Below are 16,978 nucleotides of genomic sequence, written 5' to 3'. Positions count from 1 at the left end.
GGTATCCAGTCTCGTGCGCACACAGAGAACAGATGTGAAACCGAAGGACAGGCGATGGCGCTACATTTTTTTGTGAAAATTTACTGTCAGTTTGTTGGCCAGTAATTCGCCGCCATAGATCACCCGTGAGAAGCAATTGACCAGAAAGGCAAACACAGGGTAACAAAAAGGGTGGTCTTGCAAGCAAAATATATATCCTTCATGTTTGCGTAGCACTTTTCACCCTAAGTGGGATGGGTATGCCCAGACGTGGGTCCCTTGCTCACTGTGCCACTGGATTCAAGCTAGCCTGGCAGATGAAGGTTAATACCCAGAAACCGGTCCCAGGATGCTTGTTTCTGATCCATTCGGTCTGGTTTGTTCCCATGAGGCACAGGGTCAAGACTTATTTGCATATGGCTGGGTCTAAACTGGGACAGCAGAGTGAGCTAAAGAACATGGATTTAACCCAGATCTCTTGACTGGGGTGGATGCATGATTTATTCAGCATTCTGTCCATCATTTGTTTGCATAGCATGTGAATTTTAAACAGCAGGTGAAGTGCAGGATTACGATATAGGGATGCACGACAACAGAAAATCAGACAGAAACACAAGTATTCCAAAAAAGGTTTATTACTTATATACAAAAATTCAAAAAAACTGTCCCAATGATACAGCGTAATAAAAACTAAATTCAAGGCTTAAATATCTGTTTTTACACAACTATTTGTTTATCTAAAACATCACTCCCGAGACAAAACAGACCTTCTAAGATGAACCAAGCCAGGCTTCCAGTGGCTGGCTTACACTACACAGTCTACAGGTCTGTGGCGGTAAGGCATGAGGATGCGGTTGTCTTCATGTCAAATCTACAGAAGGGCACCACCAGCTAACAATGTGAAGTCCAACAGGTCAGAAACTGCAGGGGTATATGGAAGGTAGCTGCCATGGGCCATGCACTTCTGGTTAATAGTGATCCGGACACTGGCAACACCCCCACAGGTGTCATAACATACTCCCACATAGGATTTTAGAAACCCTCCCAGCCCACCCCAAGTTTAAATAAAATCCGCTTTCAAAAAGCCCTATGGACCACAACACAATTGCTCATCATGTAAACCCACGCCCCCCGCCCCCCCCTACACACTAGTGCCCAAGGTGTTCCACCGAGCCTCCAGTCAGTGACCTCATCCCAAACTGGACATGCTTGCGCCTCAGCCAGGGTCCTTTCCTCAAACTTGACAGGCTTTTGCATTCCTCCCCTGTGGCAAGGAGTAGGAGGCCTGTGGTGCTCTTCGCTTACATGTGGCTCAGGTGCTCGAAGGACTGAAGACAATTTAAAATGGGACACAGTTAATGCGCAGTAAAAGGGGCACTCAGGAACCAAGGCACTTTGGGAAGTAAAGGCGACGAAGCGTGTGCCACAGGAGACCTGCACCCCTCGACCAGTTTACAACGAATGGCTCTATCTGCTTGCCGGATACAAACAGGACTTTATTCAGTTTTTGCCAACTGATCAGTTCTGCAGAGTTCAAGAGCAGCTGGCATTTGGTCACTGGTAGTGTTTGATGATTGTTGCCTGGCGTATCTTATACGTACTCCCTGCCGCCAGCACTGGAGGCTGCCTTCGATTTTGGGTAACTGCGGCCCTTCGACCCAGACTTCCTTGGGCAAGAACAAGCGAGCAGAGCACCGCCGAGGACCACCAGCAACGACCCCGCCCAGCCAATGAAGATTGCAGATCCAAACTCATACCTGCAAAGAGGAAGCATCATGGGTTAAGAGAGTAGACACACGCAAACAGCAGAAGTGTAGAGTGGTGCGAGATGCCTTCGACCACAGAAGCACAAGTTCAAAGGCCAGCAACTTATCATGGAAAAGGGCTGTTCCAACACAAGAGAAGTAATGACCTGACAATCGCAAAGACCAAATACTCTTCTTCTGGAAACCAGGATGGTCAGATAGAGTGGCACCGACTACCCACCGCTTACCCACCTAGTTAGCTCTGGCGCTGTCCTCAGTACCCCTCATCTTCGACATCAAGGTTATACTATTAGACACTAATCTCCAACGCACCATGAATTACCACTCAAATATCAGCTTAAAATATACTTAGAAATTCAACCATTTTTCTCCAAACATCTTACGGGTTCTGAAAATACACTTTTTTTGCCTCAAATATATGCTTTTTAATCTGGATATACATCTATCATTCAATGGGTGAAAGCTTCTAATTTAGCAGGCTGGGCACACAGGAGAGATCCTTACAGGTAGCTGAAGAACAACCAATAGCTTGCGAGCTACTCATTGGAGAAGCCTGGTATACGGCAAGCTGTAAGGAACCGGCTTCATGAATGGACTCTGGGGCTAGTGAAAAGGGCAAGTTAGAGTACAAGCAACCCTTCCAGCCAATGGTATACACCCTTAGAGAGCCATCTTAGTTGCATTTAGGAAACTCATTTTCACTAGTGTGCAGCTTCCTGGGCCATTTGTCTTTCACCTTAAAAACAGAACCAGGGCTGGAATATTTTTTTCAAAATTAGAATGGAGATAAAATGGGGTGAGGAGTCATGTCCTTTGGTCAAGCAGCCCATGCTCTGGAAAACTAAGCATTGCAGGTATTGAAGTCCTGTGGTGTGGTTAAGCTAGGTAGTGAGGGGAGGGGTAGGGGGGGGGGGGGGGGTAGGGTTGCACTACACGTGAATTTAAATGCTGCAGCTCCAGGGTCAAATGGAAACACGTGGTATGCAATCGTTCAGGTGGGGGAATTTACCATGGACAAATTTATCAGACCCGGCGGGGGCAGCTTCCTTTGCACGAATGAGGGATGAACAGGGTATGTCAGATGTGCCAAGAAGCAGGGGCGTCTCCTCTGCTAAGGCAGGGGAGCGTTGCCCCAGTAAGTGCAAAGAGAAAATGAGAATGCAACGTTACATTTTCATTTTCTTCTTCAGTAAGGAGCCAGCCAGGATGGGGAGGGGCAGGGCTTTTTATAGCCTCAGAGAGGGAGGAAGTGGTTTCTGCTGCACTTTAAGTGCGCATGACAGGTTGGCCATCCGTCTTGGGCCAGCCAAACACTCATGCACACTTTGCATGTTCTCCACCGGCAGTATTGTACAGCCTGGGTGGAGAACATGCCCCGCCTCCCAGTCCCCGTCCGAGTGAAAACCACAGCACTCAGACTAATATATGCTGCTGTAACGCAGCCCTGTGATTGACGTAGGGAGCCTGGGTGCTTCCTGTTCCTGCGTCGGAGAGGTGGCAGCTGGCGATGAGGCAAGTATTTTTCCTAAACCCCACCCCGCTGTTTCCAACCAGCTGCCACTGAAGAGGTTGTGAGGGAGTAAGAACCCTCCTTGGTCCCCATGAGTCTCGTGACCCTGAGGTATCAGAATAGATGGGGTTTGCCTTAGCTCGCATCTCGTGAGACGAAAACCCTATAGCACAATACTGGATTCAACCCGCACCACTGCGGTGAAGGTGACCTCTGTAGTAGAGCCGCACTTACTTGGTGTTCACCGGGGTGAAGGGGTTGTAGAAGTCCTGCACGATCTTGTTGCCATACCATGAACACGCAACCAGAGCAGCCAGACCTGGAGGGGGAAGAGAAACAAACCGGGTTATGGACCAGTGATGCACAGACATTGCCATTTGGAATGGGGGGGGGGGTGGGAAGAAGCTTAGCAGAGGTCGCACGTTACAGTTCAATGCATTAGCAGCATATCCAGAAGTTTCTCATTGCAAGCTGGGATGCGTAGTAATCAAACCAGCACTACAACTACGAGAATCCTGGACTGGGGATAACCTTCCGCATGGATTTGAGAACCAGGAGAGCTCTGGCTTCAGGAAAGCAGCTCCAGTTGGGGACTTTGCATCAAACTACACTCCCAGTCACAACACCGGTTCAAACTGAGCCTCAGCCAATGCGATGTACGGAAGCAAGGAGGTGAGAGAACAGTTTATATAGCGCTTTTAGACGAATGTAATCCGGACTGAAGAGGCGCTAGTGCCTTTAGTGCTCATTTCATGAGTCTTGGAAGGACGCAGAGGAGTGGAATCTTAGCTCACGGGCTACAGCTGCAGAAACACTTCCGGGGCACACGCCGCTGAGAGCGGTCAGCTTCTGCCATTCAAAATCTCCATCAATGCCCACCCAGGGCTAGACCAGGGGCCTGGACATTGGGTGGGGCACTCCACCAGGTCATCTCACATTAAGATGGATCCAAGACTCACCTCCCAGCAGGAAGACGATGCCCCCAGTCATGGCGATACGCGCCTTCTTCACCTTGTCGTCTCCACCACACTTGGTGCATTTCATCCCTACGGTGGAGATACCGATGCCCACGGCGGACACCACAATGGAAACCACCATCAGCGCTCGTGTGGCCTGTAGAGAACCTGTGGAGAAACAATGGGACAGTCAGTCCCCAAATACAGGTGAAACCCCAGAGCAGCCCCCCCAAATAGAGAACATCCCAGAGCAGGAGCAGGCACTCCCCAAATACAGGCGAAGCCCCAGGAGCAGCCCCCCAAATACAGACATCCCAGAGCAGGAGCAGGCACTCCTCAAATACAGGCGAAGCCCCCGGAGCACCGCACTCGCAGCACCAGGGTGCTAGTCCATAGATTTTGCTGCGAGTGCCACAAAGCACGTACAGACCGTGCCAGCAGCCCAGTCGTGCAACAGCCACCAAAGTTTCAAGTTGCTTATGTGTGACATTTTCATAATTTCAGTGCAACTATGAGTGACATCCAAAGACTGAGTGACACTTTCTCAAACCGTATGTCACCCACACTTAGTAGTATAATGGTACATCCTAGGTCAACACCTGTTGCCGGGCGGGACGACAGAGAAACAATAAATTAAACAGATCCCCCTACCTAAACCAGCCCGCGCCAACCCAGACTAGGGCTCCTGGCATCTCCCTGGCTTGCAATTAATCAAATTGATGGCATGATCAGATCATGATCAATTGACAGTCTGTCCAGGCTCTCTGCCATGTGGGACCTGAGGCAGACTACAGGATGTCAGAGGGGCCCTAGCGTGGATCATGATCTCAGCTGCTTACTAGCTAAACTGAGGCCTCAGCAGCAGCTGCAACTTTAAAGCTCATCATGTAAGTAAATTAAATTATTAGGAGGCTATTGTAGAAGGTAGTCAGTAAATTAGACAGTTCTGGGCACTAGGTCACATCTCATCTCGCCTACTACTTCTCCCTGTACAGTTCTTTCACTGCAGTTTGGACTGCCAGTTTGGCATGTATTTAAAAGCCTTGTTTTTTGTGGCTGGACATCCACATCTGTTTGATACTATGGTTTGAGTATGGGCAGTTTTTTTTTTACATTATTTAGGCACGTGTTTTGGTCTTCAAATCTCAAGTTCATTTGGCTTGGATAGGAGTGCGATAGCAGGATATTTCCAGGTCATACTAGATTAAGAATCCTATACCTCCTGTTGTACACTAGCGCCATCTTGCGGCCGTTGAAAACGGGCACTCAGAGCTCCGCTTGTATGCTCCAACCCAGCAAAGCGAGAAACTGAGCCTACATGGTTTTATCGCACTTCAGGACAAGCTTCTTTTGCTAGGGAATCTCAGACATTGCAGTAAAGCGGGAAAATAACCAATGTGTTATTCTAACGCAAGGCGCGTGGCACTTGACAGGGCTGGTGAAAATCGCAGGCCATGGCCGTGCATGAGGGGTGGAACGGGACCAGGCAATGCTTGAGGCACCTGGTGATGTGGAGGGAACGCAGGGACTTGCGGTGCTGCTCACCGGTGTAGGGCAGAGCGCTCGAGAGTGATCCCTCCTCCACTCCAAGGAGCAGCCATGGCCCAGCGCAAACGAAGCCAGACTGAAAGCGAGTGGTCCGAGGAAAGAGTTGGGGTAAGCAGACCCACTGAGCACCTGGTGGCGCCCCCTTCAGGCCTTGCAATATGCATGAGGCATATTCATTATAAACATGCCATGGGCAAGGGACTTGTGCCTCTTCCATGACATCACCGGTGGGCTGGCCCTCACCCCCACCCCTTACCCTCCTACTGGCTACTGAGGGGCCAAGGAGTTGAAACTACAAGGTAACCGCGTTTAGCCGCCAGCAGCGCCCCTTTTACCCTGGTCCTTCTGCTGCCTCCATGAGCCTCCGTGGAGGCCTAGGAGTACTTTCCACACATGACGGAAGTCTTTAGTGCCCAATCAGTGCCGAGGGACTGACGCCGAAGTGTAGACCAGAGTCGTCTGAAGAAGTTTCATGCTCATTAGGTCGAGGTTAGGAAGGGGCGGGAAATTAGCAACAGTCAAAGGGTGTCAGGGCGAGGGGCTGGATAGGGACTTACACTCCGCGACTGGTTCGCCCCTGGGTGCATGCAGATTAGTTCCCTTTTACCCCAGTGCCAATGCACACGCTGCACTCTTGGCTACATCCCCAAAATAGGTTTAGGAGAATATTGTATGGTCTGGTCTGCCTGTGTATGAACAGGAGGAGACGGTGGACACCAGAAGGGGTTGCGTAAGAAACTTGACAGGGCAGCTGTGACTGCCAGATGTGACCATGAAACCAATGAAAGTCAGATTAGATGTGTGATCGGGGGTGGGGGGGGGGGCGGTTGGTATGTGGCTCGAGTTTGCAAAGCAGGAGTTGCAATAATCACACTGCCTTCCTTACCTTAAAAATCAGTATTTACAAGAGTGACTAGAGCCAGACCAACCAGCCACAGATTCTATGGAGTGCCTGAAATGTAGTGCTTGTTCCAAGTCAACCTGGTGGGAACCCCTGCCCACTCACTAGCCCCAAAACCAGGATCTACCGGCGGTGGGCAAGCAGACTCCCTTGAAGTCCTTGATTCGAGCTGGAGTTTGCAGTGCAAGGCACTGACACTTCGTTCTGAATACCAAGATGTATATATGAGAGCTCACCACATGGTGGTGCTGTGTGTATATTTGTTGTCTGCGTTCGTGCCTGGGAGTTGCACTAGTTCATATACTTTAAAAAAAAAAGAAAAAAAACAAGAGAGATCTAGCTCCTCCAGCTCTTTTCTACAGTTTGGGATTACTTGGAAAAGTCCAAAATGTCACTTGTCTGAACGCTATTAATACTGGCATATGGAGCAGGTGCCTCGAGTGATGCCAGCTGTAGTGGGCTCCTGTGTTAGGTCCTGGCACTTTATTTCTGGAATATTTTTAATTACAATGGATGGTTTCAGTTCCTATGGATTGAAGGGAAAACAGCCACTAATTACGTGGTGTTCTAAAGAAGAGGGGTAGTCTCCTGGGATAGGTGAGTGTGCAAAGAAAGAGAAAGGTACTCCTTAGTTTGGTACGTAGTGCCCTCACACACCCTTTCGAGTGTATAGCATCATCATCGGGCAAGGTTGCTCCTCGTGGGGGTGGCGCTGCAGTCCCTCACGGGCCCCTAAGGGCTCTCTGGCGGAGATCTTTTAGGAGTTGCCACAGTGGTGAGTGCGGGTATGTGGGAAGGAAGTGTCAGTGAGTGTGAGTTAAAATGGGGCAGGAGGCCCTGTAAATTTTATTCGTAGGACCCCTGCTCCAAAATAAAAGTCAACAGGGATGGAGATGCACGTTTGTGCCGTTACGAGAGGGGAAACAGAACCAAATAAGTTCCCACTTCTCTCAACCCGTGTATTGTGTGATAAGGTGCAGTATTAAAAGGGGGTCGACATGTTTAGCGCTACAGATTGGTCCCTAAAGGATCCTAAAGCGCTTCATCAGGACCAGTTGGAGAAAGAAACCAGGAATCAGGAAAAGACACCCTGTATTCCTAGATAAACCTAGTTAAGGTGTATAACGATAATAGTTTAAAGGACCCGTTCTTATACTAATGTCCTTGTTCACAGCCCTCCCAAGGTCGAGGAAGGGCTCCGTCGGATGTACCACGATGTGAGGTTATGATACGTCCTCACGAAACCGGAAACCTACCCGTCCCGCGGTACTGCCGGTAGCATGCTTGGGAGCATCCATCTGTAGCGCTAAACATGTCGACCCCCTTTTAATACTGCACCTTATCACACAATACACGGGTTGAGAGAAGTGGGAACTTATTTGGTTCCATTTCCCCTCTCGTAACGGCACAAACGTGCATCTCCATCCCCGTTGACTTTTATTTTGGAGCAGGGGTCCTACGAATAAAATTTACAGGGCCTCCTGCCCCATTTTAACTCACACTCACTGACACTTCCTTCCCACATACCCGCACTCACCACTGTGGCAACTCCTAAAAGATCTCCGCCAGAGAGCCCTTAGGGGCCCGTGAGGGACTGCAGCGCCACCCCCACGAGGAGCAACCTTGCCCGATGATGATGCTATACACTCGAAAGGGTGTGTGAGGGCACTACGTACCAAACTAAGGAGTACCTTTCTCTTTCTTTGCACACTCACCTATCCCAGGAGACTACCCCTCTTCTTTAGAACACCACGTAATTAGTGGCTGTTTTCCCTTCAATCCATAGGAACTGAAACCATCCATTGTAATTAAAAGTAATGATTTTGGGAGCATTGGTTCAGGACCTTTCTCTGAATAGCTCCTAGTCCCCCCTCTCCATTTTTGACTTACTTTATTTCTGGAGACAGAAGCAACTGGACACACTGGTCTTCAGAAAGCAGCGATTGACACAGGTCGGGTCTCAGAGCCACTGAGCCCAGCATCACAGGGCAGGGTTGAGGTCAGATTCCAGCAGACAGAGGTAAGACTGGTATCGCCAACAAGCAGTACATGCTTTAGAAGTATGGTAGTTTTTTATTTTTTGACCTTGCGCAACCAATACGTGGGCCCAGGAAGGGCACAGGTGGGTCAGGCCGTCACATAAGCACATGGGATTTCCTCCCAGCAAGCTTACCTGGTCACATGGAAGGGCGTGGGACCCAGAGCCCTGTGGGAGGTAACACCACTACATCTGGGGCAGCAGGGACGTGAGGTATGTACCCTGCAGTTTAGTCCGCAAAACCTTTACTTTCCTTTTCGTCTTTAGAAGTTAACTGGTTAATAGAGGTACACATGGGTAAGTAGTATTTTAAGGTTATCGGGTTGGTAAATGGCGATTATAGGATTAAGGGAGGGGTAGAGGTAAAGGGTTTGTCATGCTTCAGGGGTATGGGGTTGGTGGAGATATGCATCCACCCTTTCCAACGCCCCCATCTCCCCCTCCCCTCACGGATGTCGCATCGTTAACAAGCGCACCATTTGTAAAGGACCGTGCGTATGACGCGGTTATTATGTGGGCGTTTTTACATCAAACACTAAGGCAGTTGATTATTTGCCATTATTTAGACCAATAACTTGTGTAAACATAATTAAGATGTATTTGGGAGCCCGGACTTCTTCCGTATTGTTGCCGCGTCACCCGGCCTTACAAGACACCATCAATCACTCATTTCTAAAGCGCAGCTTGCACCCGAGGGGGCATCCAGGCGCTTCTGATCACCATTGAACCAGATTCACCCTTCTCGGGGCTCACACTCGTTATTCAAGACTACTGCCGATACCCTTGGACCTGCAGCGAGGCAACGCAACAGTGACTCATTAAAGTTAGCCTCGGAGTTAAAGCGCCTGCTGCAGTGAGGAGGGGACTTTGGCTGACTCACGGGGTTGGGAAATGGCCGTGAAGCAGTAAGAGCGCATAGTTTCGGTGCAGTGAACTGTACACGTGAAGGTGAACTGTGGGTGTCGTCTTTCAGCAGGAAACAGAAGGCCTGCCACAGAACATGGCGGCGAGAGCCCGTGCTTCATCACACCTGTTGACGTCACCGCCGAGGGAGGCGGAGGATTCAAACCCACCAATGAGCTGCCGCCCAGCAGGTGAGGCCCTGAACCGGCTGCCGCCGGAACTGCCAGTCACTCCCGCCCAGGCCGCAGGGGGGAGAGCCCGGACAAAGGCCGGAGGTATCACTGAAACCGAGGGGGCTGGGCTCCGAGGCCTGCCGGGCCCAGACCAAGGGCCCCCAGGGGCTGGGAGGGGTAAGGAAGATGACGTGGTTAGCCAGCGCTGGAAACTGCAAGCACGCCCCAGTTTCAAACTGGGAATTGAAGTTAATATTCCCCAGGGCCACATAACGAGATTTAAACTAGAAGTAGGAATATGAAGTCTTCGCTCCAAGACACAACCGACTGGGAGAAAGAACGTGCCAACTCCTCCTCTTAAAACAATACATTTGAGACGAGGCGTTGAACAAACTCGGGCATCTTTGTATTATATGAAGTGGGCCTGGGATTACAATATTTTGTATTCCGCCATTTTTGGCTCCTACCGGTTAATGAAGTGTATACGGCGGTTACTCCTCATTGTGTAAAATAATTTAAAACCAGTATATTTCAATGTTTAATTGAAACCATCGCACTTGCACTCGGATTATGCCATATGTCACCTGTATGTATCACTGCCACGCGAACACATTAGCATGATCGAATCACTACATGCATGTCTGCAGCAGTTTAATATTTCACTGCGAACCCTCAGTTTCTTTTAAACTGAATGCCCGTCAGTCTGCAGGCGAGTCCTGAATGAACCAGCCCCCATATTTAAAATAAACCAGGAAAATAAATAACTTTGTGTCCATCTTTAAAAACCAGTGGAAACATGACCGTGCCTTTCTTAAATACACACAAAAAAACTACATGCAGCTAGCCCAAGCCAGGTCACCCCTTGCAGAGACTCTTCCAAAGCAGCAGAGGAAACCCATGACCTGTCAACCCATCACATTAATGTCTATGAACATGTAACAAGCTGCTGCACTACAAGGAAGAGAGCCCAACGCCCACATCCCCATGCACCAGAGTACTTCCCACCTGAGTCCCAATGCCTAAATCCCCACAAACACGTAGAAATGTGACGCCAACGCATGGGACCAGGTAAGGCACTCGAATAATGATTCATAAGATATTCGGGCCTGAAAAGAGAAATGCCAAAAGAAGCCACGTTTCTTGCATTAAAAAAACCCAGATGTTTAGAGGGATGAGAAATTCGTTGCTATCCTTCTCAATCCAAATAACTGACTAACATATCCACCACTCAAATTAGTTTCATATTTCACTTTACTAATTAACCACTAATACTTTATGGGTTCCGAAGTAGCGAGCTACTTGCAGAAAAAGCGCTTCAACACCCCATCACGGGTAGCAAGCGCTATATAATGGAAAACCCTTTTCCCTATATCCCTCCACTATCCAAACAACTGGCTAACACCCACCACTCAAATTACTTTCATATTGCACTATACTAATTCAACACTGCCCCTTTATGGGTTTAGGAGTAGTGTGCTACTCGCCAAAAAAGCGATTTGACACCTCGTCAGGAGTAGTAAGCGCTATGTTAATGCAATTACATTACAATGTCCAAAAGAGGCACTGTTTGACCCAGTCAATTAGAGTTTGTTCACTTCGATGTTTGTACGGTCACCAGTGGTAGCAAGAAGTAAAACAAAAAAAGCGGGGAAGCCTATTAGAAAGTGTAGCCATACACCGCAAGGGGCCACTGACCAATCCAGAGAGTGATGAGGCTGTCACTTGAGGTCCACCTATTAGGAAGTGTAGCCATACACCGCAAGGGGCCACTGACCAATCCAGAGTGATGAGGCTGTCACTTGAGGTCCACCTATTAGGAAGTGTAGCCATACACCGCAAGGGGCTACTGACCAATCCAGAGAGTGACGAGGCTGTCACTTGAGGTCCACCATCCAGATCACAGTAGGGGGCGAAGATTTGAGCTTTATCAGCTGTTCAATGGCTCAATAGTGAAATGAGTCTACCTGCCCTAAAGGTGGCAAGAAGCAGAGATCACAATGGACCATTCTTTGCACGATGCTCCTGCGCCACTGCGGAACACCCGCTACTTTCTAATCGACAGACAGCTTCTGGCATTTGTCGACAATATACCCCAGTTTAAAATTCAGACCGCGAGGCAGCCATTGGAATATATGGACACCGTGCTCCAGGGAAGCCGGTGGTTGGCGTGGACGCAAATGTTGCACCATTCAACTAAACATGCTCCTTGAATGCCCATGTATGCGGCTACCTTGGGATGTAGGCCAGGTACCAGCCTACCAGGCCAAGACAGTTTAACTGCAGTATGGGCTCCAATACAGTCTTCAGCACTCGAGTAGGAACACCGCCGGGTACTCTGCCCCTAGCATCTTCTAAACTTGGAGAAGTTGGACACTGGTCCAGCCGTCCGCCAACTCTTCTCAAAAGCCACAAATCAGGCCACGGTGCCCCGAGTACCACGCAAGCCCAGCGCACCCACAAGGAAGATACAGAGGGATTAATGGAACTCAAGCAGCCATTACTCTACAACTTGGCACTGACCCAGCCCTAGTGGGGTCTATGTATCTGAGCAAAGTTTGCAGCAACTACATGCCAGCAGTCCAAGTGTACAAAAAAAGTTTTTTATGTTTGTACCACACAGATGGGTTAGATTTTAGTGCCACTGCAGTCTGTGCCAGTCTTTCCAGTTCTGGTCTGTGACTGTGCATGAACTGGTTCCAGCCTGAGTAATCATCAGGGTGTGGCAGTCAGTCTGAGCTATCCTTCAAACAGCATGCCTGGATTGCCCCAAAGGCAGTGCCCAGTCCCACAATCAGTACAGCTGTGCAGTTCAGCGCAAGAGCTGTTGTGCAACTTGACATTTTCCATAAACTATTGCTTAAATGTACCCATCGCCTTGTTCTGGCCACGCCTAACCACGGCTCTGTCATAAGGACTCAATCGTAAAATACACCTGCCCAGCGGACAGGCGCGAACCCCAAACAAACGTACATTTGTTTGCTAGCCAGAAAGAGAGCCAGGACTGTTCCCTTTTACATGGAACCAGCGTTGTTTGGGCAAAGCCCCCCCATCAAATACGGGCTAAATTCCCTGCATAGGTGCACCAAGGCCCAGCCGGTTATTGGCAGTCATTTCACCCTGTCCCGATACCCACCACGACTGAAGGACTGCCGGGCAGCTCCGGATCCGACACGAAGGATCCCCGCTACCTACACAGCAGCGATAACCTGCGAGCTCTGTGACCCACAGACGAGGATAACACGCTTTATCGCGGTGCCAATTGTGCATAAACAATGCCGTGAAAGCCGCACCGATTAGATAAGCGCTATCGCTCAAGGGCAAACAACGCATGCGCCCCAGCCAGAGCCTTCAGTACACAAGGCAGCCAAGGAGCTCACCGCGCATGTGCACGGGCGCGTGCCACCATAGGCGACCTCGACACGCGCTAGACGATGCCTGGCCCCGGGGACGCATTGGTGAGCACCAAGATGCCTGCCCAGGCCCCATACCACCCCCAAAAACAGACACCTGGCCCTGAACAGGAACCAGTGACCATAAACACGTAGGGGACAGAGAAAACTGTCCCCGACCAAGAAGGAAGGGGAAGGGCACCAAGCAATTGGAAACGCCGACAGCTCATTCCAGACAAGCAGGCATCTGAGCAGTTCCAAGATACAGAACTAACGAAGCACTCCTGCTAAATAAAAAAAATCGTCCCATGTCCTAGATCCACGGCCCGCCCCGAGAAAGTGAAACTATACTGCGGGCTTACCTTGTCGGGGAATGGCCCGGCGCCATGTTGTAGTCCATTGTGCCACACCCCGCAGCAGGCCTGGCTGATGTACAAGGCGCAGTGCTGCACACCTGCAAGGCGCCCAGCCGCAGATGGAAAGGTGTGGGTCATTTCAGTAAAATAATAATAATGCGACCAATATAGCTCTGCACCGGGCAAGAGGGAAAGGAAGGGTGCTCGGACCCAAACAATGCGGTCACTTCTGCGACGTCCAACAAAAGCCAAAGGCATCCGGCAAATATGAGAAGATGGAGAAAGACATTCGAATTCTCAAAAGAGGTCACGGTGAACTTGAGCAAGCCAACATCTGCACCGTCTACACATGTAATCACACCAATAACCAGGAAAAAACTTCGGCCTGAGCGCTTGCTAATGTAGCTGTGATGCAGATGCAACAGGGCGAGAGACCGTTTGTGTTTGCTCTGCTATAGTGCCAACTTGGGCACACATCATTAGCTGTAGTAGTGGACTATAGCGCCTCGATGTGTCATTGTTGTTTGCAAGCCTGGCACACTAAAAGTACACAGGTGCCCTCAAACTCAGACTCCAAGGGTCTGCCCATCACCACACTTCCCACCCTGGCAAGCTGCATCCCATGACCTGCCCCCTACAGACCGGATCTGCACAGGGTAAACAAAAACACGCCACAGTTCACACAGACCGGGGTAGATACCAGTCCCAAGAATCTCAGGCACGCAGCAGCTGTGCTGGAACTGAAAGTCATGCCAGGGCAGGCCCGGGAGATGGAATGTGCGGGAGCTCGAGGGGCGGCGACCACGCACGCACCTCTGAAATGTCAGCGCGCCCCCAGCCTCAATAAACAGCCTATTGCAGTCATAATGGAACACGGCTCGAAATGGATTCTCTTCTATCTTTATTCGTCATTTGTCCAGCCAATATGTGTTTCGTCGTCTGGGGCAGTTGCCTGCAGTTTCCTCGGGGCTGTCTTTCAATCTCAAATACTTCAGAGTTTCCGTGCCAGTTGTACTTCCGTCCCGGCCAGGGGAAGCACTCACCCAAGCCCCAACATTCTCCGAGTCTCCAGACTTCTCCAGGTATGAATTTGCCACCACGCACCGCGCGTTGACTCGCTCGATGCTGCCCGACAGACGCCGATACCCGCTTCGTTGTCACGAGTAGCACCGAGTGCGGCCCAGGTCTGGAGGCTGCATTCGGGCGCCGGTCCGTGTCCCCACGGCTCAGTCTGCCACTGTGTGTGCCATGTTCCGCTCTTGACGAGACGCAGACCAGCGGAGGTCGTGGGCAACTGTCCCAGATGACGAAACACGTGTTGGTTGAACGACTAAAGACGAAAATAAAGACCCAAGAAAATCCATTTAGAGTTGTGTTCCATTGGGACTGTAATGGGCTGTTTTTTATTCCAGTGCGCGCCCAGGCAGCGCGTTGATATTTCATAGATGAGCCTGCGTGGTCGCTCCCGCGCATCCCACCTCCCCGGCCTGCCCCTGGAGCGCCACCATCACATGCACTTAGTCTGGGCGCACCCGTAAACACGTAGCAACACCTTTAAAATATATTGGGGCTTAAGGGGCAGTGGAAAGGAGCGTGGCTTGTTACAGGCACTTAAAACACAATATCGTGCCAACCAATCAACATTCGTGAAGGCCTTTGGAACAGACGAGTGTGTGTTTATTGGTGTGGGCATGTCAAAATACAGGTGAAATCCGACAAGCACTTCACAGTACCCGACTGAAAGCACAACTGTTTTACCCCACAATACTTTTTTACGAGGGTTTAACACCCCAAACTTCCCCCTGAAGCTACGCCCCTGTGAGTGGGTCCGGATTAGAAGCAGCCTGTCTCAGGTCCACAGCTGTGGGGCGTCACCACCAGACCCCCAACGCTGGCACGGAGCCGACCCTCGGTAACTTCAAGAGGACGAGCGCGGCCATTTTAATGGTGCGCGTACACAGGGGCCCAAAGGTGAAGCACTCAGATGCAGCCTGCTTTCGTGGGCTGTAAATAAAGTTCACGGCAAAGGAGCCAGACGGACGAGAGTCGTCGAGCAGTAACATGGATGCTCCGGGCACCCTGCTGGCTGCCACCGCAGAGACAGGGTGGGGACAGCGCGCCTCGAGCGCACAGAAGTGTTTTTCAAGGCGGCTAGAGCGCAAACAAAGATTTCCCCTCCAGGACCCCCCCCCCCCCCCCCCCGGTGGTGTGGTGAAGGGGGCAGGGCTGTGGGAGGTCCTGAGCTGTATGGCCATGGGTTGGGAGGGCACGGCTGGAGCTCCGAGTTAAGAGTTAACGAAAGAGGCGGGGCCAACCGAGAACGGCTGTGGGGAGAAGTCGCCAAACAGGTTTCTTCCTCTCCCTGCCATCTGAGGAGGAGAAGAAATGTGACGCTGCCGCCCCCTCGGGGGGGGGGGGCGCACAGTTGAAACTACAGATCCAGGCGTTGAATCCCTGCAAGCGACGGCCAGGTTCAAGAAGCAGCGTAGCACCAGACGCCGAGCTCACCGCCAGAGGCCATCCATCGGCCCAACAATTACAGCCAGCCTAAAAATATATCCACTCAAGAGCCACCGTCTCCACCCAGCCATCGACAAACATTCAACTATTGCTCACTCCAGCAGCCCAACGACTCCCGCTTCTAAAGGGCATGGCACGTCATCGTCCGACAAGCCATTCCGATGGCCTGGAGTTACCAAAAGGGGCCAAACTCCGCTCCCCACTGGTTCCACCTGCCCCACCTCACAGCCCAGTGATTCCCCAAGGAGAATGTGAAACTTAACATCTGCCAAGCGACGAACTCACGGCCTCCTAAAGATGAACGAGCGCACAGCCCAGAATTTCCATTCGAGTACCCATCGGTCACCGAGAAACCTGCACTCGGTCCTCCAGGCACTTAGACCATCACCTCAGCCGGTGCCGCTCCTCTGTCCCGCCCCTGGCCCCCTTCAGCCCGGTTCGGTACTCACCGGACAGCGCCAGGATGCTGTCGTACACCTTGCACTGCATCTGGCCGGTGCTCTGGATGGCGCAGCTCATCCACAGGCCCTGGTAGATGGCGATGGCCGTGATGATGCTGTCCCCGGCGTAGGAGCTCATCTGCCACTGGGGCAGGATGGTAGCCACGATCAGCCCGATCCAGCCCAGCAGCGCCAGTACGAAGCCCAGCATCTGCAGTCCCGAGTTCGCCATGCTTGATCCGCGCTCCTGACTCCGCTGCCGCCTGGGCGCGCCTCTCCCGCTCCGGTCTCTCTTCCCCTGCTCGGATCCGCCGCCCTCTTCCGCTCTGAGCCTGTGTCCGACCGGCGCCTTCTCCCTTTCTCTTCAGAGTCTGAATGCACCTGACGCAGGTGTGGCGGGAGGGGCTCTTTATAAGTTGGGGGCGGGACAGCCCTGGGACACGCCCCCAGGTTCTCAGGGAAGTTTCATGACGTCGCCGACTGAAGAGCCTGGAAGTGT

At 51.2% G+C, this 16,978-nt stretch overlaps 1 protein-coding gene across 1 annotated transcript; it reads right to left on the bottom strand.

Annotated features, from left to right (window-relative positions):
- Positions 1 to 596: 596 nt before the first annotated feature.
- Positions 597 to 16,873, bottom strand: CLDN7 (claudin 7). The gene is made up of 4 exons (XM_085639160.1): positions 16,489 to 16,873; positions 4,215 to 4,379; positions 3,490 to 3,574; positions 597 to 1,736 (listed from the first exon to the last, which is right to left on the bottom strand). Exons 1-4 carry the CDS (start codon positions 16,709 to 16,711, stop codon positions 1,571 to 1,573), a joined length of 639 nt encoding a protein of 212 aa, XP_085495286.1. The 5' UTR covers positions 16,712 to 16,873; the 3' UTR covers positions 597 to 1,570.
- Positions 16,874 to 16,978: the final 105 nt, after the last annotated feature.

Source organism: Triturus cristatus, chromosome 12 (genome assembly GCF_964204655.1).
Source record: "Triturus cristatus chromosome 12, aTriCri1.1, whole genome shotgun sequence".
In the NCBI taxonomy this organism is placed as follows: domain Eukaryota; kingdom Metazoa; phylum Chordata; class Amphibia; order Caudata; family Salamandridae; genus Triturus; species Triturus cristatus.
Note: the sequence above shows the minus strand (reverse complement) of the source record. Positions and strands in the feature narration are given on the sequence as shown.